The sequence below is a fragment of the Stigmatopora argus genome, chromosome 23 (genome assembly GCF_051989625.1).
Source record: "Stigmatopora argus isolate UIUO_Sarg chromosome 23, RoL_Sarg_1.0, whole genome shotgun sequence".
NCBI lineage: Eukaryota > Metazoa > Chordata > Actinopteri > Syngnathiformes > Syngnathidae > Stigmatopora > Stigmatopora argus.
In genome coordinates, this window is record NC_135409.1 from 3,077,501 (window position 1) to 3,102,883 (window position 25,383).

Here is a 25,383-nt window from a genome sequence, read left to right on the forward strand (position 1 = left end):
CATTATTGAATATGGTTGGTAAAAAGCGAAAGGCTTCTATTGAGGGAGTTGCGAGGAAGAGGCAAGCCATTTCATTTCAAACGAGTGGCAATAATAACAAAGCTTGATGCGCGCGAGAGTGGTGAGCATTTCACGGGCATACAACTTGAATCGTTCGACCGTCAGTACCATTTATAAACAGAAAGATCGAGCAGCAGGACCCAAATATTGAACGTTGCACAAAGTTTGCAAATCAATTGAATGATGCCATACAGTGCTACCGCATCATTTATGATGAAAAAAAGAAGAAAACTGTGCAATCGTCGTTAGATCGCTTCTTTCGGCCAGTTTCTAATACATAAATCTCTCTCTCTCTCTATACAGTACTGTACATATTCTCTCCATTTTATTAAATGTTTTTTTCAGTACAAACCAATGCGTGTTACTTATACAAGCCTTAAACATACAAATGCACTTATATAAACCTTCAATATACTTATATAGGCCTTGAACATAAATTATAATACAAAATATAGCACTGAATCAACTTACAAACAAATTCAACTTATGAACAATCGCTTGGAACCTAACTCGTTCGTAAGTAGGGGAGCGTCTGTACTACCAAACATATTTAGAAAATAATTAAATAAAAATCTGAGTGAAAATGCTACCCAAATTGAATTAAAACAGGAGAAAAAAACAGAATGCAGACCCAAAAATGCTTTATATAAATAAAAAACAATGGACTTTCGACAACTCGCTGACCAACCTCAGGCTTTGACGGCAAAAAACGCTCGCACGGGAAGGACATGGGTGACTCAGCTGAGATGGGAAAGGGCACAAAAGGGAGGGAGCGACCTTTGAGGGGGGGGCAATGAAACAGGAATTAACAAGGATGATGAGTCAAGGTGCATCGTGTAAATCATGCTCGATGATGACGTGGAGCCTTCAACATGCCGCCAATGCAATCCACCTGTTCACTTGCGAAAAAGCCAATTAGTCACGCCAGCGGACATGGACAAATGTGTCCAATAACGTCGAAAAATTTCATTCCGATTCATTTCGCTGTCTATTTAGACAAAAGAAAAATAGCTCTGAATATACTGTAGTCCCAGCTACTAAAGTCCATTAGCAAAATGTAACCAAGGCAAGAAACATGAGCTAAAATCCATCCCGCAATCAATTCATCATTCACGTTAGCGAGCATGATTACAAAGGGGGAAAAAATGACGCGCTCCATTTTCAAACCTAAATAGCGAAGAAGGACAATCTGCAAAATGGCCGTCCTGGGGAAAATAATGGCTTTGCCAGATAACAAGCGTGAACGAATGGAAACAAAAGAAAGAAGAAAGGTAGGACACTGGAAGGACATGCGAGGAACGACATAAGGCTGAAGCCCGCCGGGGGGCGGGAGGGGGTTCTGTTCTCGGTGCTTAGTCAGGAGCTCCCATGTCTCCCCGTTGAGTCACGAGAGGGAAAAAATACTTTCAAAATATACTCTGCGCTAGTGGAAATATCAGCACGTGAGAAGCCAAATTTCAAACGCAATTCGTTTGCAACCTATAACTCATTTGAAAAAAGAACAGCAGAATAAAGACATGTATTTGCTATTTTTCCTTCACTAAAAATACACATTCTCACTCAATCACCCCCATTGACAGCTATAGACATCAAACCCACTTCTACTGGGATGCCCGGCACCGAGTGATCATGCTTCACTGCCATCGACTGCCACTCAAAATGGTTTGGACGCCAAATTACTTTGTTTCATACCTGTCAACTTATACAATTTTCCCGTATTTTATACGTTTATTTGATCATTTCAAAGTGTACACCGTACAACAACTTTTGTCCTGGATTTTTTTTTTTAACTACGTTTTTTTTGTAAAACTGATCTCGTTTTTGTAAAACTGATCTCGTTTTACCCATTTCGGCTCTAATCCGGATCGTCTCAGTCACTGGTAGCAGACGAAAACGTCATGGTCGACTGCTAATCTTGTCATGCTTTTAGCATGATATGCGCACGTGCGTCAGTCACTTTCCGCCTTTTTATTATTTAATTATAGCGCATCAGCAAGCAATGTACCCAGCCAGTCAAGCAGTCAGCGTCATACAGCGACATCTACAGAATCTTCAATTTAGTGCATACTGATTGGGCACCTCATCCCCTTTGGAAAAAAAAAAGACTTAAGTGAGTAAATATGTGCCGCGTTGCTTAATAAGGGGAATTGCAATCAATAAAAGGGGAGCAATTGGCCGAAGTTGTCAGGTATGTTGTTTTGACAGCAAACCTTTGGTCAATCTGAGTATCCTGGTCTTAACTAACTTCAAATCAATTGATCACGGCCATCCTGTCATTTTATACAACCATTACAACCACATTAGCGTAAATTGTCGAGTCTCCGTGTTTAGGAAGATGATGAATAGCTCATTTTTCATTGAGCAGTTGAAAAGCAGATGAATTTTTGATGGCTCTCGCTAAAAAAGATGAATCTCGCGCATATTTCACCCGCTTTAAACTGCACCCCTGTTAGACTTGCTGACTGCCATGGACGGTAATAAGCGTCATGATGTGAAATACTGCTTCCTGTTATTAGAATGAGCTCATTTGCCCCCATACACTGCTTCTCCCGTATGTAAAATAGTCCAAACATGGAGGAGGAGGCCAATTAAAAAGGAGTGTGAGACCTAGCCTTCTCTGGGGAGTCACTTAAAGCATGTTTGTTTGCTAAAGAGGAGGTGACCTGGCCGTGACATCATCTGGTATCCACTTCCACGGGCGGTCGCCTTTTCTGTCCAGCGTTCGTTCGCTCCCAGAGAGGCAACCTCATGACTCAGGAATGCCGAGAGAGGCCTTAATATGGGAAAAAATATGCGAGCGCGCGCCGTATTGCGTGTTTCCAGCCAGCTTGGCGGCGATAGACGTGCAATCAGAATAGAATGGACGTCAACGTCAGCGTTAAACTCGATGCAAGATTCCACCGATGGCATGAAGCAAAGTGCACATTGTGCTTGGAAGTTACTTTTGAAGGTTTAAGTCTAAAATTACAGGATGGCGAGCATCAATCTGGCAAAATGGCATTGGAAGGGTCAAAAGGTGGACTGGGTGGCCCCTTGACGAGGGGGCCGGAGGGCTCCCAGCTCCTTTGATCTCCCTAATCACCTGTGAAATATTCTGTAGGGATGGGAGGAGGCGAGGCGACCAATCACTTGAGCCCTCTTTAAGCTTTGTACTGCTTTACATTGCTCTTTCATGGACATCAAAAGTGGCCTTGTTTTTTTTTTTACTTTAAAGGCATTTTCTTTAAAGTCAATTATCAAGTGCTGATTCAGAGATTTTAATGAATAAAGTCCAACTCACCTCAGCAGGTTGGGCAGCGGAATGGAGCCAGAGCCCGAACCCAGCAAGCCCTTCTTTCCGCTCAACAGCTTCTCCACCACGGCCACGTTCCCGGTACGGGCGGCCTCCAGGAGCTCCTGCTCCTTGCCCATGCCGAGTGGTGCAGGACGACGCCGGGGCAGCGCGAAGCACGATGTCCCATCAAATCAGTCCCCGTTCGCTCCCGCTCGGATGCTGCAGAGCACGGCGTCCCCCCCACGCGTGCGGTCCTCCCCGTTCATCAAGACTCAGGAGCTCCGGCGCCTCCTCCTCTTCTTCCTCCAAGGGAACCCGTTGTGGAAGATCCAAAGTGCTTTCCGTTCCCTCGACCGACCGAGGCTCCACTCCGATACCGTTGGGACGCGTGTGTGCCCACGCCGGGAAGACGTTTCCTTAGCCGGGCGTCAGTCCGTCAGTCCGTCCACCTTTCACTCCCAGCTAAAACCTTCCGCACTAGCCGGTGCCCCCTGATTGCAGACAGGTGTCACGCTCGCGTGATCCCTGCACTTAGTTTCCGGTTTACGCTAAAAAAATAAAACACTAACCGGAACTAAAATGGTGACGTACACTGCCGCTTCGATATTTTGCTGGCGAACACACGGACAAGCATACTAGTAAAACAACAAGCTAACACAACACAAAGTAATCAAGAGTATAAAGTATTTCCAATATTTAAGTCGTAAAAGTGTTTCTCTGTTTTGATTTCTTGTCTATTACAGGCGATTGAACTTGTGGTCAAGCCGTACCCGACAAGCTTTAATGACACACTTCATTGAACTCCTTGTATAAAATCCTTAAAATTAAAGAAAGGCAATTTTCCACACATTCTGTGTACACCGTGCTATGGGCCATAAATTAGTGATGTCTTATTCTGAAAGTCGAATTTGTTACTTCCTGATCAGTCTGGGCGTGGAGAATGTCACTCCCCGATAATGACCAAATGCTTTTTTGCATACACGAGATAACGTCGCTTTCTCTCAAGCGATGACGCAAGAGTTAGATGTAAACGTGATAGATTTTACGTTATATGTACATATATATCCCAGCAGCGCATGTGTAAACATTAAACCGAAACAAATTGGTTATGCGCATGCGCGTAAAGCGCCCCCTCCTCTTGGGACGGGGCATCGCTTTAAAAAGAGGCAAGAATAGACAACATAAATGCACTCTTTTTTGCATCTTTTCAATAAGAATTGCAGCAGCGTTGACAGACAGGAAAAAAATGGTGATCATCATCCTCCTTTTGCACAGTTCAAACAAAATAGAGACCAAACAAAAAGAACACGCTGTCCGTACATTTTCCTAGAAAAATAGGTGGGAAGCCGCTTGGCCATGACCCGAACAAACTCCCGCGTGGAAGTAAACGCTTGTTCTCTCGGCCGCGTACACATTCAGTCCTGTGAGACCGTTCACACCCGTGTACAAAAGAAGTCTCACATTTAAAGACACAAAGAAGAGCATGATGTGCAAAATTGATCTTGAACCAGCGACATTCCTCAGTAACATTCACGAAGAAAATTATCAATGTCACGACATACACACGTCACTTCAGTGTGTCATAAACATCCCGTTCGGGAGAAGCTAGCTGGTGTTGATCCTGTGCAGCAACAAGTCGCGCTCCATCTGAACTTCGGCCAGCGCCATTTTGGCCTGGGACAGCTCCGCTTTCAGGCATCGGTTTTCCTCCATCAGCACCTGTGGACGGGTTTTTGGGTCACATCCGAAAACGCCAAACACGCCGCTTCCTCGGATCTTACTTGTTCGTGTGTCGACGGGCCAGCGTTGGGGTCGCGCTCGCCCTCGTCTACAGGACTGGGGTCTTCGTCCCCTCCGACGGAGAAGGCGCCGTCGTCCTGTCGGCGAATGATCAGGCCGTCCACGTGCAGCGTGACGGGCTCCGAGTCGGACGAGGAGTCGTGCTGGCCGTCGTCCTTCAAGTGTATGCGTGTGTCCCGCACGCTGATTTTCATGGGAAGCACTTGCGGTGCTGTGTCGTCCTCTAGGAAGTGCGCCATGTTGCGCAACGTGGACATGAGCAGGCTGGCCCGGTAGCCGCACACACGCAGCTGAAGGTAGCCGTTGCGCTTGGCCAGCGGCGAGTGGGCGGCGGCGTGGGGCCCACTTTCCAAGCGGGCCCGTACCTCCGGGCGACGGGGACCACCGCCGGAGGGTGAGCGCACCTCGGCCGGGCCTGCGGGAAGAAGACAACGGTGCCCAAGGATCATCTAAATGTCTTGAAAAAGTGTTGTTGGACACATTTAATTTTAAAAATAGGCTTTATACAAAAGAAAGAAAGGATTAGACAGAGTGGAAGCAGAGTTGTATTATTCATTTCAAACAGAGATTAAAAGTTGAGTTCTTTTGCCCTTTTTGTGAAGACGATACAAGGAATCGTTGGACTGAAAATGAAAAATCTGCTTCTGCGGTGTTGAAATTGGGGAGGGAGGCTGAATAAGTCAAGCAGCCAGGAAGATGAAGAACATTAAGGATTTGCACTTAATTTCACTGGCACGCATGATTTTAAGGTTGCGCGCTTAATGCTGCACATAAACGCGCTCTTAAAAGTGTATGCACGCAGAGAAGAGTGTGGCGGAAGCAAAAGGCGATACACACACTCAGGCATGAGCATGCACACCGAGTTCCAGGTGGTGCATGAACACCAACGTTACCTTGGCTGCTCTGAGCCGCCATCGAGCACGCCAAACCTGCAGGTGAGTGAGTGTGTTAGTGTCACGTTCCCCGAGCGTTACACGTTGAGGTGCGAGTGAGGTTTTCCAGTTACGAGATGGCCGGTGAATCTTGTTTCGGTGTCGTTGACGGCGGCAAATGTCAAAATGGCGGGCGGGCACGCTCACCTTGGCTGCGATGACTGAGATACTGTCGCAAGCTGACGTTGCCCAGCTGGATCGGTGTGACTTTGTCCACCTCCAGAGCCACGGTGGCACTCTCGCTCACTGCCTCCATGCTAACGCACACAGAGTGCACCTTCAGCACCAGCACCGACACCTGGTCGACGCATACGATTACGCTTTGCGCGTGGGCGGAGTCGACGACTAAGCGGCCTTACGATGTCCTTGGTGGGATCGTCGATGCTCTGCGACGTGCTGCTAACGGTGTCGGGAGACACGCCCCCTTCTTGCTCCGGGGCAGGCGCCGGAGCGGTTGCGGCCTCCGCGGCGCTTTCGGCGGCGGCCTTGAATCCTGAGACGGACATGTCGTCTGCGAGAGGAAACGCGTGACGTTTATCCTCGCCTTGAACAACGCTGCCGCTTGGTGGTGGACATTTTTCCAAGATTTTGCGTGTGCAGACCTCGTTCCAACAGGCTGTAGGTGTCGCCGTCCTCCAGATAGCTATCGATGGAAATGCTGTCCAGGGACTGGTGGGATGGACTCTTCTTTGTGTTTTTGTAGGACACAGAGAAACTGGACTGCGAGCGGTCGCGCATCAGTCGCCCGCTACGAGACACAGAAGCAGTTGACAGAAACACGCCTCCTTCACGGATGGCCACCAGCACTTGTTACGGGTAGACGGCGAATACAGCCTCGTTCCGTACGGCGACGCCAAGCGCGGAGACGGGAAGCATGCAAACGTGCGTGTCATGTATGAGTTTGACAACATCTACGCTATATACGTAGAACAAAGATTCATGAGCACGGCAGATCCATTGCGGCCTTACATGTTGGATATGGAATAAAGGGAGGTGGATCTGCTGGTAGATGAGGAGCTGAGGAGATCGGAAACGACAGACAAACTTCCTTTCCTTGTTGGAGAAAGAAAGAACACACATACACACACCTTGCAAGTCAAAAGCGAGAAGGAAGTTAAGAAATATTGTCGGACAGAGGCAGAAATGAGAAGTGATGACGGTGCGCTGGGAAGGGAAAGAAAGAAGGGGACATTCATTCTCAAAAATGTTGAATGTGGAAAAGCAAGACCAAGAATGTGTAGCAAGCCAAGATGACTGTGGTCAACTAAACATTAGAATGAAATGTTCAATTCAAATGTTTGGGAATGTTGGAATGCGACAGAAGACTTTTAGGAAGATCAATAAGACCGATACCTGGATGTCAATTGCTGCATCTTGGAGGACGAGGTTTTGTCTTCACAAAGAGGCTCGCCTGCTTGCAACTTGCTTTCGTCTTCGCTAGAGAAGACATCCGCCGGCGGTTCTCCGCTTTCGTCGGAGCTCCGGCTCACGGCCATCTTAGCGGTCCTCTCCTCCGAGGAGGGCGTGCGATTTGAGCGCGCTTCCGTCGGCGGGTCGGGTCCCCGTGGGGCTTTAGCGTCGGGCGGGTCACCGCACGACATTTGGTCCACGGAGGGAGTCCTTTTCCCAACACCGTCCCCGCCGGGCTCCAGGGTTCCTCGGCTCTCCGAGGGAGAGAGCTCGGAGCCGAGAGGAGAACCCGAGCCCTCGGGTTCCGGCCGGCCGGCGGGCTCCAGGAGGAGCGACACCTCGGCGCTCTTGAGCAGGAGGCCCAAGCAGACTGTGAAGGGCTGGCGCTCGGCGGGACTCTGGCTTGAAGCCTTGCGCAGCTCCCCCATCTCCTCCAGGTCCTGCTGCAAAGTCTGCTGCAGGGTCTTGATGCTGCGCTGAAGATGCATCAGGAAAACGTACTGCCTGTGGCTCACCTGAAAATGAGCAAAGCGGCCGTCTAAACAGTGTCAGATTTCCGTGCTAATGAGTGGCAAGCGTACCTGAACACTTAGAGGCTTGTGGACCTGGACCAACAAATGGACATCGGAATCTTTGCCCGAAGATGTCAAAGGAGAAGAAGGCAAACTGTCCAGAGAGTGCGGCTTACGGAGTCCGTTCGAAGGACTGTGTGACGGCGCGGCCTCGCCGTCCGTGCTGTAGAACTCCTTTAGAAGGCGCTTCCTTTGCACTCGCTCAGCAGATTCGGCGGAGGCGCTCCGGGAGAGCCCTCTCAGATTCTCCTGGTGCCGAAGGAGTTTCGCGGGTTGGCAGGCCCACACGGTAAGCGGGAAGGCGTCCACGAACGGCTGCGGCCGCCCTTTGCCCTCGTAGTCCGCCCAGAACTGCGCAAAGTGCAGCGCCCAAAAGTCGGCGGCGGCCGGCATTTTGAGGGCGTCGGCCCCGAGGGTCGGCGCCACCAGGCCCCGGTAGATGTCGTGCAGGCGGGTGTCCTGCTCGTGGGCATGGTATTGGAAAACGGGGTTTAGGAGGGGCGCTGAGGAGGACGAGCGAGGGAAGGAGATGAAGGAGGACGAGAAGAAGGGCTCCTCCCGGAAGGCCCGCAGGAGCGCCTCCAGGTGGGACCTGCCGCAGTTGGCCGGGTGCCGAGTGTTGGTGGCCACCATCTCGGACGTCTGGACCGACACGGAGCGAGGGAGGTCGGGCGGCCGCGAGGGGTCCCGATCGGCCGGGATCACGAGCTACGAGGAGAGCAAGATGAGCGGGCGGCGCCACAGTTTTAGTTACCGCACTTGAAGGCGCAATAAAAATTATGAAATTCCCTCTAGCACATCTCCATCTAGTGGATGTATAACATAATCTCTGACCACTACCATGTATTGTGCTATTTGAAACCAATATTAATTGAAGATGCGCCTTATAGTGCGGAAAATACAGCCCTTTTTTTCACACCTACCTTCAGCATGAGGCCGTCCACTTTAATGTCGACGTGCTCGTCGGGCTTCTGCGAGTCGTTGAGCTTGTAGAGCTCCATGAATTGCTCCAGACTCTGCCGCAGGTCCAGCGCGAACAGGTTGATCCACACCAGGCTGCGCGGGTCCAGAACGAGCTGCAGCGCGTTCAGTTGCACGTACAGATTGGGACACGGGACTGAAGGGGGTGCAAATCGTTCCAAAAATTGTCAATTGACCGATCCGCCGCAACTTGACGCTTTAAGACCGTCTTACTGGGATAGTCTTTCCCATCGGGGTAGTAGTACTCAGTGAACTCCACGTGGACCGCCGGCATCTCCGGAGGGAGGTACAATGACTTCTTATTGCAGGAGATCATGGTCTTGGGGCTGGAGCGGTGCTGGTCCGCCGTGGACACCTGCCGTCCCCAAATACGGAGTCAGCGGGAGTGCCCCATCCCGGTGAGCGCCCGGAGCTCACCTGGTAGATGCTGAAATCGGCTATCCTGAGGACCACCGAGCTGGACATGAGCTGCGTCTTGGGGCTCTGCGAGGGCGGCCCGAAGCTTGAGGTGGAAGACGTGTTGATTTTCCCTTATGAGATACCAGGACACAAAAAAATGAGGCAAAAAGTTCCCTCATAAGAACAATTGAAAAGATGACGGAGCCGCGCATCGCGACGTGTGTATCACCGCACTAAACCGTGCGCACGCACACACACACACCGTGGTACCTGGCTCGAGGCACCAGCAGCACCGTGTGTGTGGGCTCCATTCTACCAGGGGTCCATCTGCCTCCCTAGGCCCAATTGGCCAATACACATCGTCCCTAAGGGACACTGAGGACAGAAAACCCACTGCGTGTGCGTACGTGTGCGCGCGCGCGATGTCATTTACGCATGTTATTAGCGAAAGGGGGCTTACCAGGCGAGCTGTGCGCGGGAGCTTGCTGGCCTCGCACGGCACTTTTCAACATCTCCACGTTGGACTTGAACTCGTCCAGGAGGCTCGTCGCCCAACTCTCCCGCTTTTTGGTGGCCTCGCCGTAGTGCACCCAGTGGGTGCAGCTGTCACCTGAAAGCACACATTTGATTTGTGGCAAAGAATGTTTCAATTCTAGGGGAAAAAGTCGGAGTCCCACCTGCTCTGTGGAAAGGGTAATAGTCCAGCGTGATGAAACTGAAGGACAGCTGCATGGCTCCGCCCGTGATCCTCTTGTGTACGACTGCTGGGGGGGGAGACGATAAGGCCTTCGGCAAACATATCGGAAGGCCCGCGTCCGAATGCCGGCGACCTTTGTCGGCAGCGTGGATGTCGTCGCAGATGTGCAAGTCCAGGTGGGTGATCTGCAGGTGGTGCGATGTCTCGCACACGTCGTAGTCGCTAAACCTCTTAGCCATGGTGGCCGACTGGTCGGCCGCCGCCGGCGTCTGCTGCGCACGCACCTGCTGGGCTATCGGCGGGCCGGCCAACGCCTAAGCGGCGGGAAAGGGCGTTCAAATCCCCGGGGATTGAGCCGGGCGCGAGCGGTCGTCTCACCTGCTCCTCGGTGGCCTGGCTCTTCCTCTGCTGCGCCGACTTCTCCATGGCCTCGCTGAGGGACTTGGCATACTGCACCATGGCTTTAAGCTGCGAGTCCGTCAGCACCCACAGCAGGTCGTCCAGGATCAGGACCAGCTTGGACGCCACCACGTTGCAGTCCTTCATCTGCGACGCGAAGAAAACTCGTAAAGCATGGGGGTCAAACTCGGTTTGCTTCGCGGGCCACATTCATGCTAACTAGTAGATCTACTATTGATTTTCAGGGACATTGCAGGATGCTTCTTGTTCGTTTGTCGGTTCCTGCCGATTTTGAGGAATTTCCGGGTTTCTTTCCGATGATTTTGAGGCATTTTAAGGTTCCTGATTAACTCATTGGCTGCCATTGCAGACACTGTTTTGACGGCAGGGGGCGAACGAACGGGACCCTTTTTGAAAAAATGAAAGCATTTCATTCTGTCCTTATGAGCTACAAAGTGCCCGTCAAACAGAACAACTCCGCGGGCCGGCTCGGACTTCTGGCACGCGGGGCACACATTTGACACTGATGTGGTGAACGGAACGCGCCGTCGGGAGGTTTGCGCGACATCGCCATGCCTTACGCGTCGCTTGAGGGTGACGCGGATCTTGGACTGGTTGGTGATGAGGCGGATGGGGGCGCTCAGCATGTCGTGCTCGGCGCTCTGGATGGCGTCTGCTTCGATGCGGATCATCTGCCAGCTGATTTCCTTGAACGTCAAGAGCTAGAACACACAAACATAACAGTAGTCCGGATGAACTCCCTTTCATTTCGCATTGAGGTCTAATTTTGGGGGGGTACCTCCCCCCGTTGAGGGTCCGGTATGCGCGTGCTGCGCAGGTCGCTGATGTTCCAGCTGGTGTCGACACTGTACACCTGCAGCTGGGAGAGCTCGAAGGAGGCGTTGAAGGCTTTAGCGCTGATCCGGATGACAATGGAGTTGATGGAAAGCGACATGCCCTCCACCACCTTCTCGGCGAAGCCGTACTCGCTGCCAACGACGAGACCGTCAGTCGGGATTTACCATATTTACTCGCAAAAAAAGCCGCCCCGCGTATATTCTGGATCCTTAAAATTGCCTTAAAACCGTTCAATTTTACAATTTCTCGCGTATAAGCCGCCCCCTCATTCAAAATGTTCACTTCCATATTCATGGTTTTACTAGGGATCACAAATGTGTTACTTTGAAGGGGAAATCATCGCACGTGGTATTTATAGGATACTGTATGACTCAAAAGCACATTACGTAAGTAATTAATTCATCCAGTAATGGTTGTTTTCTTACTGCAAAACAGAAAATAACCAACAAAGAGTAAATGTTACTTTAGCGATGTCTACTGGTGAAAAAGAGTATAGCAAGTCTTGGGCGCATATTAGCCGTACCTTTGATTCAGTCATCTTTTTTTTTTAGTTACAAATATGGCTTATATGCGAGAAAATACGGTACTTGAGCTGATCTTTTTGGATGCTGCCAGCTCACCTCTGCCCGGACGCAGTCGCAATGGGGGAGGGTCCATTGGGGGGGCGGGGCTCATCGCAGGTGCTCATTTCCATTTCCACTTTATCGAGCGTCTGCGACGAAAAGAAAAGATTGCGATCGCCATTCTTTAATTGGCTTTCTCCGGGAACAACGAGCCGTGTGAAACCCACCAGGGTAATGGGGTGAGTCTTTAACTTGGTCCATGGGATCTGGAGGCAGAGTCGCAGAATGAGACTGAACTCGGTAGCACGACGAACATAAATGGGCATTTGGAAGGTATGCCAACGTACGCGGATAGCGGCTTTGTTGCAGCAGACGCGGTTGATGGCCAGCCAGGTGGGAAGGTCAAGTAGACTTTGAAGAACCTCCTCATCCAATTCCAGGTTGGTGAGCTGGCCCTCACCTTTCAGCGTGCTCAGGTTGATCTTGTCGGGCGAAAGGTTCTTGGCAAACCTGGTGTTGACAACAAGATATGAAATTAGAAAATGAAGTCTCTTCAGACAAAATACATATATCAAAGTTCAAGCCCAATGTTAACATTTTAGGCACAGTCATTTAGTGTTTTAGTGATTGGACAAGCGCTGTCATTAAAATATTTGAAATGAAAAACATGAGTCGAGAGCGTGATGCTCCGAACACAATGCAGGAGTCCTTTGCAGTCCACACCTCCTCCTACAAGTGGCGTCACATTCCTCTCCAATTCTGTAAATTATTTAGCTGAGGCAACCTGCATGCTGACACACACACACACACGCGCAAAAAAAGTTTAGTTTTTTATTTATTTATTTTTTTAAAGGTAGTTAACCTGTTAAACTGTATTTTAAATCTAGTCGGGCTATTTTATTCCAGTTTTAGCCTTTCGCTCTTACTGGAAGTCTAAATAGAACAGTATGTTTTGCTTTGATTTTCTCTATTTTGACTTGCATGACATTTTACGCCCATGTTGACACCAGCAACACAATTCGCTGCAATTTGGGTGAACAAAAGGATGTTTTGACACAACTTTCTGCGTTTTGCAACGGCAAAGACGCCTCCTGTCAATTCTTGTGCAAATGTTTACACGAATGCCTATTTATATAAATACTACATGAATATTTATACATTGAGAAGTTAGTGAGATTGGCAGCTGGTGGATGGGGGAACACAATGAGTGACGTCACATCGTCTTGAGGAAACCCTGGAAAGGAATAAACAATGCAGATATCTCGATATTAATTGAAACAAACGTGAAGGATGGATATAAAATGATAAATAACTTGAATTTGGATGACACAACTGCAACCGAATTTGCTTGTAAAGGGGTGAAATGAGATAATATAGCAAGTTTAAAGGCATGCAAACAAGACATTTAAACTGTAAAAGGATAAAATTAGATTATATAGCAAATTTAAGGCCATGTAAACAAGACATTGGAAGAGAATATGGTTTTAAAAGGGATGAAATGAGATGACATGGCGAGTTTAAGGGCATGTAAACAGGACATTGACACCTTGCGCAAGTTAAACCAACTTGGTATCATGGAAATGCACTTGGTTAAATGTACCCGTTGCGTTGTCGTCAGATATTTAATACGAGATCATAAGAATCTTAATATTTGCGAGGGGGGGTTCTAACAAATCTGTGATTGCTGTTTTATTCAATCTGACTCAGAAGGACGACCGGTTCAACCTGTCAGAGGATTAGCCCCGCTAGCCAGTTAGCTTAGCTAGGCTACTTCCGCCGGCAGCTCAGAGAGTCATTGGGTGGAAAAGGCCGTTTGACAGTCACACGGCGGCCGCAACTGCAGACAAAACCGCCCTTGGTCACAATGACGAATATTAGCGTCATTGCGGTGAGTTCACTTCCGAGGGGTTTCTATATGACGCCCGAGCGACCCCCGCTTCTAGTTAAGATGGGGGGGCTTACTGACCTGGAGAGATGCTTCAAGATTTGCTTCTTGATGAGTCCGGCCATTGTCCCACCAAGTCTGGGAACCTCGTCCCCGAGCGACTGTCTTCCCGGCTTGTGAACGATGGATGCAGACGATTCAAAACGTGGCAGTCCGCATTTTTGGACCGTGATCCCGCTTCATTTTTTCCTGGCATGAGAAGGAGGAAAGGAGACGGGTGGGGGTTCGAACCCTAAGACAAAGCATAGCACGGTGTTGGAGCTCCACCACAGCCAGGTATTGGCTCGGAGGACAGGGCGGACCCGGTGAGACGCTCCCCCTAGATGAGCACCTGGATGGCGGCGAGCGGCGTCTCCTGTCACCGGGGCTGGGCGTGCAGTCGTGGTGCATTCAGGGTTGCTCGGGAAAAATAACTACGTTGGAGGAAATCGTGACCGTTCTGTTTCTTAACTACACGATTGCCCAGCAAACGTATTAATTCGAAATAAATGTCTTATCCAACAAAGCCCAAACCAACATTCCCAAATAATTGACAGCAAATTAAAATTCTTTAAACACTGAGCCTTTAAATCCTTCGGAACAAAAAAGTCTACAAAATGTCAAATATAATTCATCATAAATATGTCTTACATCCATTTTACCAGGGGAAAACAAGTAACTTTGCTCAAAATTCATGTATCAAATAGGATACGTTTGGCCATATAGGGAATGCTAGTGGAGGTGAAAAACCGCAAGGCATTTCATTAGGTACACGTTTAAAGCTGATTAATATGAGAAAGTACATGTAGACGTTTAAAGGGGAATTTTCTAAAAAGTCTATTTTGTCTCCATATGCGGTGTATTTTATACATTTCACGTGATCCCATTTAAAATAGTACAAAAGTTGTGTTTCTGTTATATAGTAGTCATTGTCATAATGTAAATGACCTCTAGTGGAAAATACTAAAACTGCAATTATTTGATTTAATTGCGCTAATGACTAACTTGTTTGAATTGTGCTCTTTGTTAACGTGTTCCTATGGAGGTGGACAAGTACACACCTTTTATGCCTTTCACTTCATATTATCATACCTGTCAACCTCTGCCGATAACTGCCCTTATAAATGATTATGATTCCCCTTACAAACCCGGGTTTGTAAGGGGAATCATAATCATTTATAAGGGCAGTTATCGGCAGAGGTTGACAGGTATGTATTATGCAAGACTATTCTACAGAGATTATCCCCAAATGCCAACCCTAAACTCTCCAAAACAGAACATCTACAATCTAATTCAGCCATCATTTGTAAAAATAAGCACACTGGGGTTCCAAAAAAAACTTTGGAGCTGGCATTGGATGTGGCACGCCAATTGCCACGTATGAGGGGCAGTTCTTTTCCTCCCAAACCACGCCCCCAGACCAAAATTTTATTTTTCACCTCGAATACGACACCAAAATCCATAATCCCACCTATGATCATTCAAAAATCAAATATTAAACCTTTCTCGTTCATTTCTCCAAACTTTTCCTCACAATTTGTGCGTGCTTTTGCCCAACATGGGACGTCCCAAATGTCACAGTAAGACACGACTCGCTCCGTGATACGCTGCTGAAACTCGGAGTGGGAGAGGAAAAAAAAAGAAAAAAAACTTCCCCTCCATCTATCCACGAGTGCAAAAAGCTGCAACCCGACTCCATTCGCTCTTTCACACAGCCCAGTTCCAGCGATCATGACGGCAAAGAACCGACAAAAGAGTCACGCTGGCGAGAAGGCCCCCGCCGCCGCCGCTGCCCCTGCGCCTGTGCAGAAAGAAGAAAAGAAGCCCCAGAAAAGCAACGGGGTGAGCGGCTCCGCGGCAGCCCACGGGCAGGCACGTAGTTCCGGGAAGAAGAACCAAACCCACACCGCCGCCGCCACCACCGGCGGCGGGGGCGGCAGCAAAAGCAACAACAAGAGCGGAAAAAGCTGCATGGGCACCGTATGCTCCGTGCTCTTCTACGCGGCCATGATCGGAGGCGCCGGCCTGGCCGCCTTCCACTTGCAGAAGGTGGTCGAGGAGATCCGCCAGACGAGCGCAAAACACGCACAAAGCGCACAAATCAGCGACGAACTGGGCGGCAAAGTGGAAAGTGTCGTTCAACAGGTTCGTTGACGTGACTCGAGTCGATTAAATGGCGAAAACAATGATCGTTGTTTTGGGGAATTGCGGTCGAGGTGACGACGGGACATTTGCTGTACTTGGTGTACTTTCGGCTACGGGTCGGGGGTGGGACTTGTGGGGGTTGGGCGACCCCCAGGGGGTCGCTGATGACAGACGACGTGAAAGGCAGGTCCATCAACAAACATTTCCAATTTCGGTTTCTTCTAAGGATTACTTATAGGGACATTCTTACCTTCCCGATTGTAGTAGAACTTCAATCATTTTAACTACTCCATGAACGGGGTTCCTTTGCCTGGTTCACCTGGTTTAGATTTGCACCTGCATTTATCATGCAGCAAATTTGGCAGGAATGTTGACTTCCAGGAACTTCGTGAATCTCAAACGGAAAGTTTTAAAACATTATGGTAGCACTGTAGCTTCCATTCATTTCACAGTTTAGTCCGAAGTCGGAGCAGAGCAAGCCGTTGGAACTTTTTTCTGCTATCAGATTGGAATCCTAGTAGTTCTGGGAGAACCAGTACCATGGTCAGTTTCCTGCAAGGGCTGGTCCTAAGACCTTCTCTTAGTCCCACATTACCCTGAGGCTGAACCCATTTCCTTTCTTTTTGCTTCCCCTCCAATTCCAGGTGGCATCTCTGAAGGATGCAGTGGCCAATCTGGAGTCTTCATTGCGTGCAACCCGCACAGAGGTGGCGGGCGCCATGGCCAGGATCTCACGGGGCGGCGAGGAGACTAGACGGGTGGAGGAGACCCTTCAAAAGCTGCAGAAAGACCTCCTCCGGGAGCTCTCCGAGGGCATGGGTGAAGTCAAGGAGGCCCGCGAGCGCGACTTCTCCTCCCTGGAGACGACGGTGGAGCAGCGTCTGGAGGAGGTGAGCCGCTCGGTGCGCGCCAGCGTGGCCGAGTTCACCGAGGCGCAGGGCGAGGCGCGCGACCAGTTGGCCGATCTGGAAGCCCGGCTGGGCGGGATCGAAGACCCCGCCGCTGTCAAGCAGGAGCTGGCCGCCATCGTGGACGTGGTCGCCGAGATCAAGGAGGCGAAACAGGGCGCCGACTCGGTGGCCGCGTCCGTCAGGGAGCAGATCCAAAAGGTGAGGGAGGAGCTTCAAACGCGCAGCCAGGAAGTGGAGTCCATCTCCCAGGAAGTGGAATCCGTCCGGTCGCTGGTGCAAGACACGGTGGGAAACCTCAAGCTGTCCGTGTCCGGCTCCGAGGCGCAAGTCCAAGCCCTCGGGGACCGAACCGGCGTGCTGGAAAGCAGCTTGGAGCGTGCCACCGATGAGGTCCGCGCCGTGAAAAGCCAGCTCGGCGAGGCGGAAGCCCGCATCAGAGCCTCGGAGGAGAGCTCGGATTCCGTCAATGCCAAGGTGGAGTCGCTCCTCTCCCAGCTGGACGCCAGTGAAAGCGCCGCCGTCCCCGGTAAGGAGGTGGTGGCGCTGAGCGAAAACCTGGCGGCGCTGCGGGCCAGCGTGGAGGCTGTGGAGGGGGTGCAGGACTCGCTGACCGCCACCGACTCCCTGGCGGCGGGGCGGCTGGCGGAGCTGGAGAGGATGGTGGCCGCGACGGCTGAAGAGCATGCCACCCAGCTGGAGGAGCAGCGGCAAGCGATCGACTCCGTGCGGGCGGCCCTAGACGAGACCGCCCGCACGCTGGCGGAATTGTCCGAGGGGCCCGTCGGCCAGACGCAAGAAGAAGAAGAAGAATAGAATCAAAAACAAACAACAAAACACTTTGGTTCTCCGTCACTGACTTGAAATTCAGGGATGGGCAAGCAAGAAAAGATGGTCGGAATGGACTGCTGAGCTGTGAAATCAACACTCATTATGCACTGTTAGTTAAACATTTTTTTAACTTCTTGCCTGCACCAACAATGGTTATTTTTTTAAGTCAAAAGCAACAAGCTCTCATTGGGCACTCCGTGGTTTACTCCTTTTTTTTTTAAAATTCCACAATAAAAACACTCTAGTTGACCTCCCATGTGTCACATTTTCTTACCAATGAACAATGACCTTTGACTTTTAGGAATCGCCAGTGACAGGAGCTAAAAGTTATAATTTACGATGATGAGACAGAGTTTTAAAAACACCAGCGTAGTTACAAAACGGTGATTTCTGGAATTGTGACAAGATCTAAAAAGATGAAACCATAAACTCAACGATCCAGAAAATGTAAATAATCGCTACAGTTCCTGAAATGTTAGATTAAAATGTAGCTTAAAAAAAACTCATTCAATGTAGATTGTTGTGGAGTCACTTACGATCAAAGACCTTCCGCTAAAACCGGTTCCTGTTCACTTACGACACTTGCGTCCGTTTCCGCAGACGCGAGTTGGTCCAGGGCGTGTCGGAGCTGGCCAATGTCCACCTCTCTCTTCCCCAGTTCCTCAGCCAAGCTCCCTATTCGGAACGTGAGGTCATCCAGGCGCGGCTCCATCGCCCTGAAGTCCTTCTTGACGGCGCTTACTTTGGGTTTGAGTTCCGAGGCGAAGCTGACCGTGCGGACCAGGCGGGCTCGGCCGCTCTCCAGCTCCCGCAGCCGCTCCGAGGCGCCGCGGTCGGCGGCGTCCAGCTCGGTGAGACGCCGCCCTAGCCGTTCCAGGGACCGCACGTTGCGCTCGGACGCAGCCCGGACCTCGGCCACACGTTCGATGCTGCCGGCTAGCACGTCGCCGATGCGACCCGCTGTGGTTCGCTCGGCCCGGGACGCCCGCTCCTCCAATTCCGACACCTGCGCCAGGAGGGTCTCCAGCTCCGAGCGCAGGCCGTCGGTGCGCCGTAGATCGGTTCTCACGGACGCCACCTATGGGGATCGTGCGGAAAAGCGTGCGGTCAAACGATATATAAAATTACGTGAAAAGTGGAAAGTGTCTCACTTTGTTCGCAAAATCCCGAGCGACGGTCGAGGCGCGGGCCTCGATCTGGTTGACGGCGCCACTGAGCTTTTCCACGTTGGCCCGCAGCTCGGAGCGCTCGGCACTCAAGTCGGACGCCCACTCCTTCAGTCGGCCCACGTCCTGCTGGAGAATGTTCAAGTTGGCCCGCGCAACATCTTGACGAGCGCCTAGTTGGTCCAGCGTCAGGTGCACACTCTCGCACTAGAGCGTCCAACAAGCAGAAGAAGAAAAAATCAAGGTTTGAAATGTGACCTTATTGAACCCAAACAACGTTTTTAGTGCAACTTCACTATTTTTCCGTTAAGAACTGGTCAATAACAATTGCTAAAAAAAATGCAATTTACAAACATGTCCTCTAGGTAGCACTGTTTCTACCGTAACCCTGAAAAAAATGCAATTTACAAACAAGTCCTCTAGGTCGCACTGTTTCAACCGTAACCCAGAAATTCTCCCCAAAGCGGAATACCCTGTCACAATTGTTACATTTCCACTATGGTTAATGAAATAAACAGTCAGCAATGTAGTTTTTTGTATTCATTGGTGAAATATATTGGTTAAAAAGAATCTAACATTTTTAGCTGGCGGCCAGCCCAGCGCACACGTCAATTAATGACAGATGGACATTTTAACTTAAAACATCAAAAATACATAAATGTACATGTTAGTATGAAATCACTATGGCATCATTCTGAGGCTCTTCCCACTCTTCATCGGGCTCCTCTTCCTCATCTTCCTGCCCACCCCTGAGCACCATGGTGAGTTCATGCACGGCTTCGCGCACCACTTCCAGTTCGCTCTTCATTTTCAGGATGCTGCCGCGTGCCTTCAGGGTGTCCATTTCTTTGCGCATGGAGACAATCTGGTTGAGTGTCTTCAACATGTTGTCCTCAGCGGAGAAGACCTGCAGCGTCACGTCTTCCAAGCGCCTCTCTGTTCCACTTAGCTCGGCTCCCAGCTTGACCACAGAGCGCAGGGCCTCCTCCACCAGGGGGAGTTGCTCCTCACACTCCTTTACCCTTGGCAGGTACTCCCGCAGCAGGGCGTCCAGCTCCTCCTCCTGGCGTGCCAGCCTGTTGACATTCTCATCCATTTTTTGGATCTGACCCGTGTTCCAGTCAAGCTGTGCCTGCGCCCGCTTTGTGTCTTCCTCCTCAGCGTGCACCATGGCTCGTACGTTCCTCCTGGTGCTGTCCTCCAGCTCCTCCAATTTCTCACCGAGCTGCCGGGCCCGCCGCTCGACCTCGTTGACCCGCTCCGCAGCCTCGCCGCGGGCTTCCCCGGACTCGGCCTTGAGGGCGGTGAGCTCGGAGACGGCGGCGGCCATGCGCTCCTGCCACGTCTCGGTCGCGTTGAGAAAGCGAGCGTTGATCGCTTGCAGGTCGCTCGACGCCGAACCGCCCTCGGCTCGGAGCGACTCGATGGCGGCGCGCAGTTCGGAAACGTCCCGCTGGAGTTCGCTCGCCACGGAGACGGTGGTGAGCGCCGCCCGATAGTCATCCTCGGAGGCGGCGAGCTGCAGCCGCAACACAAAACAGGGGGGGCCGTTTCACAGGGTGGGCTCAGGCCAGGAATAGGCTAAATTGTTTGTCGGGGGGGTGCCATTGGATGGTCACTAAAGGGTGGAGCTACAAACACTGTAGTCTGCTGATTGGTCGATGGAAAATGGAGACTTTGAATGGTACGACAACAAAATTAGTTATTCTAGAAGACTTACTAAATGTTAAAAGCCCCTGAAATCTTTGACCAATCACAGCACTGCAGTGTGTCTGGCTCACCACTTTTGGCCAATTTTGCCTGATCTTACGACGTTTCATCTCACGGCCTCTATTTATCAAGTTAGACTGTGTTAAATTGCAAATTTGAATAATTTTAAAAGGACAAAAGTCATGTTTCAAAGGTCCAAACTTACTTTTTTAGACACCTTCTCAACTTGCTCCTCCATAACGGACAAACGTGACGTCTTTCCGTACAAGAGTGCGAATTTTTCCTCCATTATGGAGAACCTGGAATTCTGCTGCAGCACGATCCTGCAATCGAAATTAAAATATTACAACATATATATATAGATATTTTTTTTAAATGCAAGCTTGGTTTAAACTTACCAGCTTAGTGACACACACATGGAAAGTGACAGGGCGCACAGGATACATTTGAAGTCCAAACTCGACGTTTTGGTAGGCGTGCTGACATTTTCAGGTTTCACTTTTATATTTTCTTGTTTGTTAGCACTACCAGGAGTGATTTCTTCACTTAACTTTTTCTTTCTCTGCTTCACTTCAGCGGGCATTTTGAAGAACACGTACTCGGCTACGAGGGCAAAACGACTCACCAGTTTTTCTTCAAACGACACGACGACACGCTCATATCATACAAATAAAGTAGTTAAAGAAGATTGAAACTCGCACCTTGAAAGTTACCTTCATTTCCTTTCACCCCGGTTGTGCTTCGAGGATGCGTTCAAGGCCACACAGTCATTTTTAACAGAGTTTTGAAAGCAAATAATCAGATACCAATTTTTCCTCAGCAGTATTTCAAAATATTATATTTTACATTACCTGAATGAAATGAATAGTTGGATTCTGAAGATATTGTGAGTTTAAGTGGTCGAAACTTTGCAGTTTGTAATTTCCCACACTCAAGAAACGACTTGAAGGCCGCACGAAGCCACGTAGGCGGTTGCCAATACTATTTGCTTCTGTTGACGTAAAGTTTACGTCGTAAACGAAAAAGGGCTATTCCCTCCAAATAAATGGTTCAAACTAACAAAGACGAAACAGCTTCAGCTAATATGCAAGCGTTTTTTTTAATTTCAAAGGTTTTTCCCAAAACATTGTAACGTGATTACCATTATGTTGTAAAAAGTTTCATTCTTTTCAACTTCAAAGTACATTCAAGCAAAAGCTGCCAGTTTTGGCCAAATGCAAAAAAAGCAACTTAGGAGTAACTCTCTCCACGGTAAAGCAGAATAATCCATTTCTTTGGAACGACGTAAACAAATATTTGGTACATTCGACTCCCAGCATTAACACTGCTAACTAGATTGTACAGTACATTGAGCTCTCATGATTGAATAAAATAGGCTGAATCAGCCAAAAACAAACAATGTCACTGTCTGCATTCCCCAATGAAAAAAATGCAATGCTGTCACAAAGTGAAAAATAAGGTGAACAACATGAAGAGCAAATGATGCAAAAACGCTTTTCTAAAGACCACTTTGGGCTTGGAAATGACACTTGTTTAACCTTCATTACACAGAGTGGGATAACAAAATTTACACGACGACACAACTTTGGCCCGACAAAACTAAACATGATGCGATTGTATACACAAGAACGCATTTGTTGATGTTTTGTCATTAACGTGTCTAAAGTGTCATTCTATTCCTGTTGGAATGACTTCATTCCTCCTTCAAGAGCTGTAGTGGTCCTAAAAAAACACATCAACTTCAAATAAAACATTCAAGAATGCAACGTATTTGTCGATGGCGGTTAGGAAACCTGGATGGTGTTGACCACGCCACTTGCCATGACCGATAATTTCCCGGCGACGTTACGCACTCCCATTTTCAGCTGCGTCATGTCAGGAGCCCTGGGCAGCACGTTGGTCAGGCGGTACGAGCTAGCTACAATGGCATAAAAGCGAGAAGTCTTCATTCGAACTCACAGTACGTGAAAACAAACGATTAGAAGTCGCTGACCTGTCTGCTTCTTTTGATCGGCGAACAAGTCTGCAGAACTTATAGCCGAACTCCCGGCGAGACTCTCCAGGCGCGTTTTGGCATCGTACTGTCAACAACAGCTCATTTTTGTCATTTTCAACGGCAACGGCCACGCCGATTTAGCTCATCCAAGTAACCCAGGGTATAAAATTCATACCTCGCCGCCGTCCTGTTTTCCAAAGTACATGTCGGACGAGATGGCTTTGACGTCCTCGCCAAACTTTTTGCGAGCGTCTCCGGTGTCTAAGGGCGGTCCTGGTTCCACTTTACTGCGTGTGGCGGGCCTGAAGGCAAACGATGAAGCCTTTAGTCGTCACAAAGAAATGAAATCAAGCTCGAAGCTGTTCACCTTTCATCTAGTGAGGTGATGGCGGACGTCAAGAAGAAGTCCGGTTCGGGTTTCTTATTCCATCTAGAAGAGAAAGAATCTAAAAGAATCACTTTGGCTGTAACGGGAGCGGAACCTAAAAACCGAGGGTTTGCGAAGTCCAATATAGAACTTGAAGGCTTCGTATCTTACCCTTTGCTGAAGCTTCCGACGTCTTCATCGTCGTCATCCTCAACAAAACGGGTTCCCTTGCTAGTTCGAGACGCCAGGGGGCGCTCTTGCTCGATAGTGTGCATGTCTGATGTGATGGAGTGAGACACTCCACTAGAGGACGACAGATCCCACACGAGTGAGCGCTGAGGAGGTGAATTTGATAGACCAGTCAGGTTCTAGCACACCTTCTGACGCCAAGTCCCATTCCGAGTCTCTCCGCTTGCTCACGCTTCTTCCCATCCAGACTCTTCAGCTTCTGCTCATCCTTTTTCCTCTGTTCGTCCAGGTCTTTGTAGGCCAGACGCATGGACGGCGCACTGACAGGACAAGGTTCGTTATAAACGCTGAGCAAGCATCATTTTAGGCGCAAAATGGTAGCGCGTCCTCACATGGACTCGACAGTTTGAGCCTTGCTCTTCATGTCGCCGCTCGCATTCTGTTCCTTGTGCCGGAGCTTGTCTGCAGCTTGTGCTTTCTTTTCCAGCTCGTTGAAGCTCTGACTGCTCACTTTCTGAGCCCCCAGACCACCTTTTTTGGCAGCCATCTGCTGGCACAACACACACGGGCTACAAAATTCACAGAGTTTGACAGCAAGACACGTCAACGTACCGTTTTCTTGGCGGGGCCTGGTTTCTTCTTCAGAAGAGACAAAGGTTCTAGAAAAACGTGTAAAAATTGAGTAAATTGCATGTGAGGCTTAGCGTATTTAACGCGAGGGGAAAAACCTGCATTGGCCTTGGGGGAAGCACTTAGCATGTCCACGCTAGGGCCATCCTCCGGGTTACCTGGCAATTAAAAAAAGAGGAATAAATCATATGACTCTTATTAGTAACACAAAAGACAGAAGCTCCAGTACCGTTTTCCTCTTCTTTCCGCCCAGTCGCTGATTCCACAGTGCTGAGGCTCATTTTGGCCATATTTTCTGGAATATCCTGATGACCGCACAAACGCAGAAAGACATACTGAATCCTGTTTTGGTTCTGAGCCATGTACGAATGGCTTGAACTTTACCAGTGTATGGAAACTGAAGAAATCCACATGCTTCTCCTCAGCTGATGCACATGGCGCAGAACCCTGACTGTCCAACCACAGCTGTAAAGACAAAATGTGTTGATTAAAACCGTGGCTACAGGTGGAATGATTGGCAGATTCACGGTTACCTCGGTGCCATGGCTTTTGGTGGCTTGCGTAGCTTGTGTCTTGATCTTATCTCTATACAGTTGTGCGGCGCGGCTGTTGTATTTAACGTTGGCGGCTCCGTCCAAGCCACCGTGCCGGTTGAAGAATGACACCTAGGCAGAAAGCAAAGTCAGTACGCCGTTGCCGGATTGGACGCCGCTCGTATAAACGTGGGCTCACCGCACTTGCGTTGCCACCCACTTGCATGCACCTCAGCTGGTACCAAGACCAGTTAAAATCCAGCTCTGTAGACCTTTAATGAGCAAAAAAGGACCACAATGAAGGCGTTAGCTTTTATTAAATTGACACAGAGAGGATTGTAGACTTACCGGATGAAAGACAAGTGTACCCCGAGAGACCTGTGTGTCCCAGAACAGTCTATACATAGAAACACGCCATATGTGATGCTGGCCCAACTGGGGTTTTTAGCTGAGCAGTCAAAACAAACCTGAGAAAAACACAAACTTTACATGGGGTGGCCAAAATCAGCTAAGATGTAACAGCTGTTGTCCAAATTAGCTCCCAAGCAATTGCCAGTCGCCGCACTAATTGTGTTCAGTTAGCAAAACTAAAAAGACTCAGTAATACTACTTGTCAACTTGTGAGTGACCCAGTTTGTTAACCACTTGGTCTGTAGCTGTGTAAACTCTCCTGGAATGTGCCGAATAAAAACACAACACGACGGTTGTCTTGTAATTTAGACTCCGGTTGCTAACTTTTTAGCTAGCTTTGATGATTCGACAAGTGCGACGTGTCATATGTCGACTTAACTTCCTCGTTCCGACTCGAGGAGGGAAAAATCTCACCTTATTTGTAGGAATTGAGCGAAGTCGCTTGAATATGGCACAAATGTCTTGTTTGCTGGGGTGCGTCATGATTCTTTACACGCGTGTGCACTCACACGAGGAAGAGAAAATAAACAGTAGCGTGTTTATGAAGAATCTGACGTGACACGTACATTTCGGGAGGGGAAAAAAACATCCTGATTCCAGCTCGTTCGTCATTGGCTGAAAAGAGCGC

General features: G+C 49.4%; 5 protein-coding genes across 19 annotated transcripts in view; 1 reads left to right on the forward strand and 4 right to left on the reverse strand.

Moving 5' to 3' along the window:
• Nucleotides 1-3,956, reverse strand: part of anks1b (ankyrin repeat and sterile alpha motif domain containing 1B) — a 47,719-nt gene extending 43,763 nt beyond the window's left edge. The window contains exon 1 of one of the 5 annotated variants that reach the window (XM_077594453.1): nt 3,341-3,956. In XM_077594453.1, the coding sequence (XP_077450579.1) occupies nt 3,341-3,471 (131 nt within the window). In that variant the 5' untranslated portion in view covers nt 3,472-3,956. The remainder of the gene's footprint in view (nt 1-3,340) is intronic. The other 4 variants (XM_077594456.1, XM_077594452.1, XM_077594455.1 and 1 more) reach the window with 4 other exon arrangements.
• Nucleotides 3,957-4,516: 560 nt separating this feature from the next.
• bltp3b (bridge-like lipid transfer protein family member 3B) lies at nt 4,517-14,981 on the reverse strand. 5 transcript variants are annotated; one of them, XM_077594447.1, is made up of 22 exons: nt 14,222-14,981; nt 13,912-14,079; nt 12,293-12,455; nt 12,173-12,211; nt 12,003-12,094; nt 11,324-11,513; nt 11,106-11,246; nt 10,504-10,671; nt 10,259-10,439; nt 10,106-10,192; nt 9,889-10,038; nt 9,447-9,559; nt 9,243-9,384; nt 8,972-9,165; nt 8,058-8,756; nt 7,420-7,991; nt 6,669-6,814; nt 6,426-6,577; nt 6,214-6,364; nt 6,028-6,063; nt 5,116-5,549; nt 4,517-5,053 (listed from the first exon to the last, which is right to left on the reverse strand). In XM_077594447.1, exons 2-22 carry the CDS (start codon nt 13,953-13,955, stop codon nt 4,940-4,942), a joined length of 4,008 nt encoding a protein of 1,335 aa, XP_077450573.1. In that variant the 5' UTR covers nt 13,956-14,079; nt 14,222-14,981; the 3' UTR covers nt 4,517-4,939. The 5 variants fall into 5 exon arrangements, with proteins under 5 accessions (XP_077450573.1, XP_077450574.1, XP_077450572.1 ...); XM_077594448.1 differs by having other exon boundaries at nt 10,106-10,189; nt 13,912-14,981; XM_077594446.1 differs by having other exon boundaries at nt 13,912-14,981.
• A 461-nt stretch (nt 14,982-15,442) lies between these two features.
• Nucleotides 15,443-18,002, forward strand: ckap4 (cytoskeleton associated protein 4). The gene is made up of 2 exons (XM_077593520.1): nt 15,443-16,014; nt 16,659-18,002. Exons 1-2 carry the CDS (start codon nt 15,601-15,603, stop codon nt 17,736-17,738), a joined length of 1,494 nt encoding a protein of 497 aa, XP_077449646.1. The 5' UTR covers nt 15,443-15,600; the 3' UTR covers nt 17,739-18,002.
• On the reverse strand, nt 17,864-21,624 carry ikbip (IKBKB interacting protein). Of its 7 annotated transcripts, none has more exons than XM_077593528.1 (5): nt 21,028-21,624; nt 20,835-20,952; nt 18,905-19,126; nt 18,496-18,831; nt 17,864-18,428 (listed from the first exon to the last, which is right to left on the reverse strand). In XM_077593528.1, exons 1-5 carry the CDS (start codon nt 21,210-21,212, stop codon nt 18,327-18,329), a joined length of 963 nt encoding a protein of 320 aa, XP_077449654.1. In that variant the 5' UTR covers nt 21,213-21,624; the 3' UTR covers nt 17,864-18,326. The 7 variants fall into 7 exon arrangements, with proteins under 7 accessions (XP_077449654.1, XP_077449653.1, XP_077449652.1 ...); XM_077593522.1 differs by lacking the exons at nt 17,864-18,428; nt 18,496-18,831; nt 18,905-19,126 and adding an exon at nt 19,174-20,438 and having other exon boundaries at nt 21,028-21,262; nt 21,343-21,411; nt 21,481-21,624; XM_077593527.1 differs by having other exon boundaries at nt 17,864-18,831.
• An 85-nt stretch (nt 21,625-21,709) lies between these two features.
• Nucleotides 21,710-25,361, reverse strand: LOC144068758 (ADP-ribosylation factor GTPase-activating protein 3-like). The gene is made up of 16 exons (XM_077593519.1): nt 25,170-25,361; nt 24,693-24,811; nt 24,544-24,616; nt 24,345-24,476; nt 24,196-24,276; nt 24,041-24,116; nt 23,910-23,969; nt 23,794-23,840; nt 23,574-23,728; nt 23,370-23,501; nt 23,164-23,295; nt 22,993-23,055; nt 22,801-22,927; nt 22,623-22,710; nt 22,423-22,547; nt 21,710-22,351 (listed from the first exon to the last, which is right to left on the reverse strand). The coding sequence occupies exons 1-16, from the start codon at nt 25,236-25,238 to the stop codon at nt 22,334-22,336; spliced, it is 1,497 nt and encodes a 498-aa protein (XP_077449645.1). The 5' UTR covers nt 25,239-25,361; the 3' UTR covers nt 21,710-22,333.
• Between the last annotated feature and the right edge of the window lie 22 nt (nt 25,362-25,383).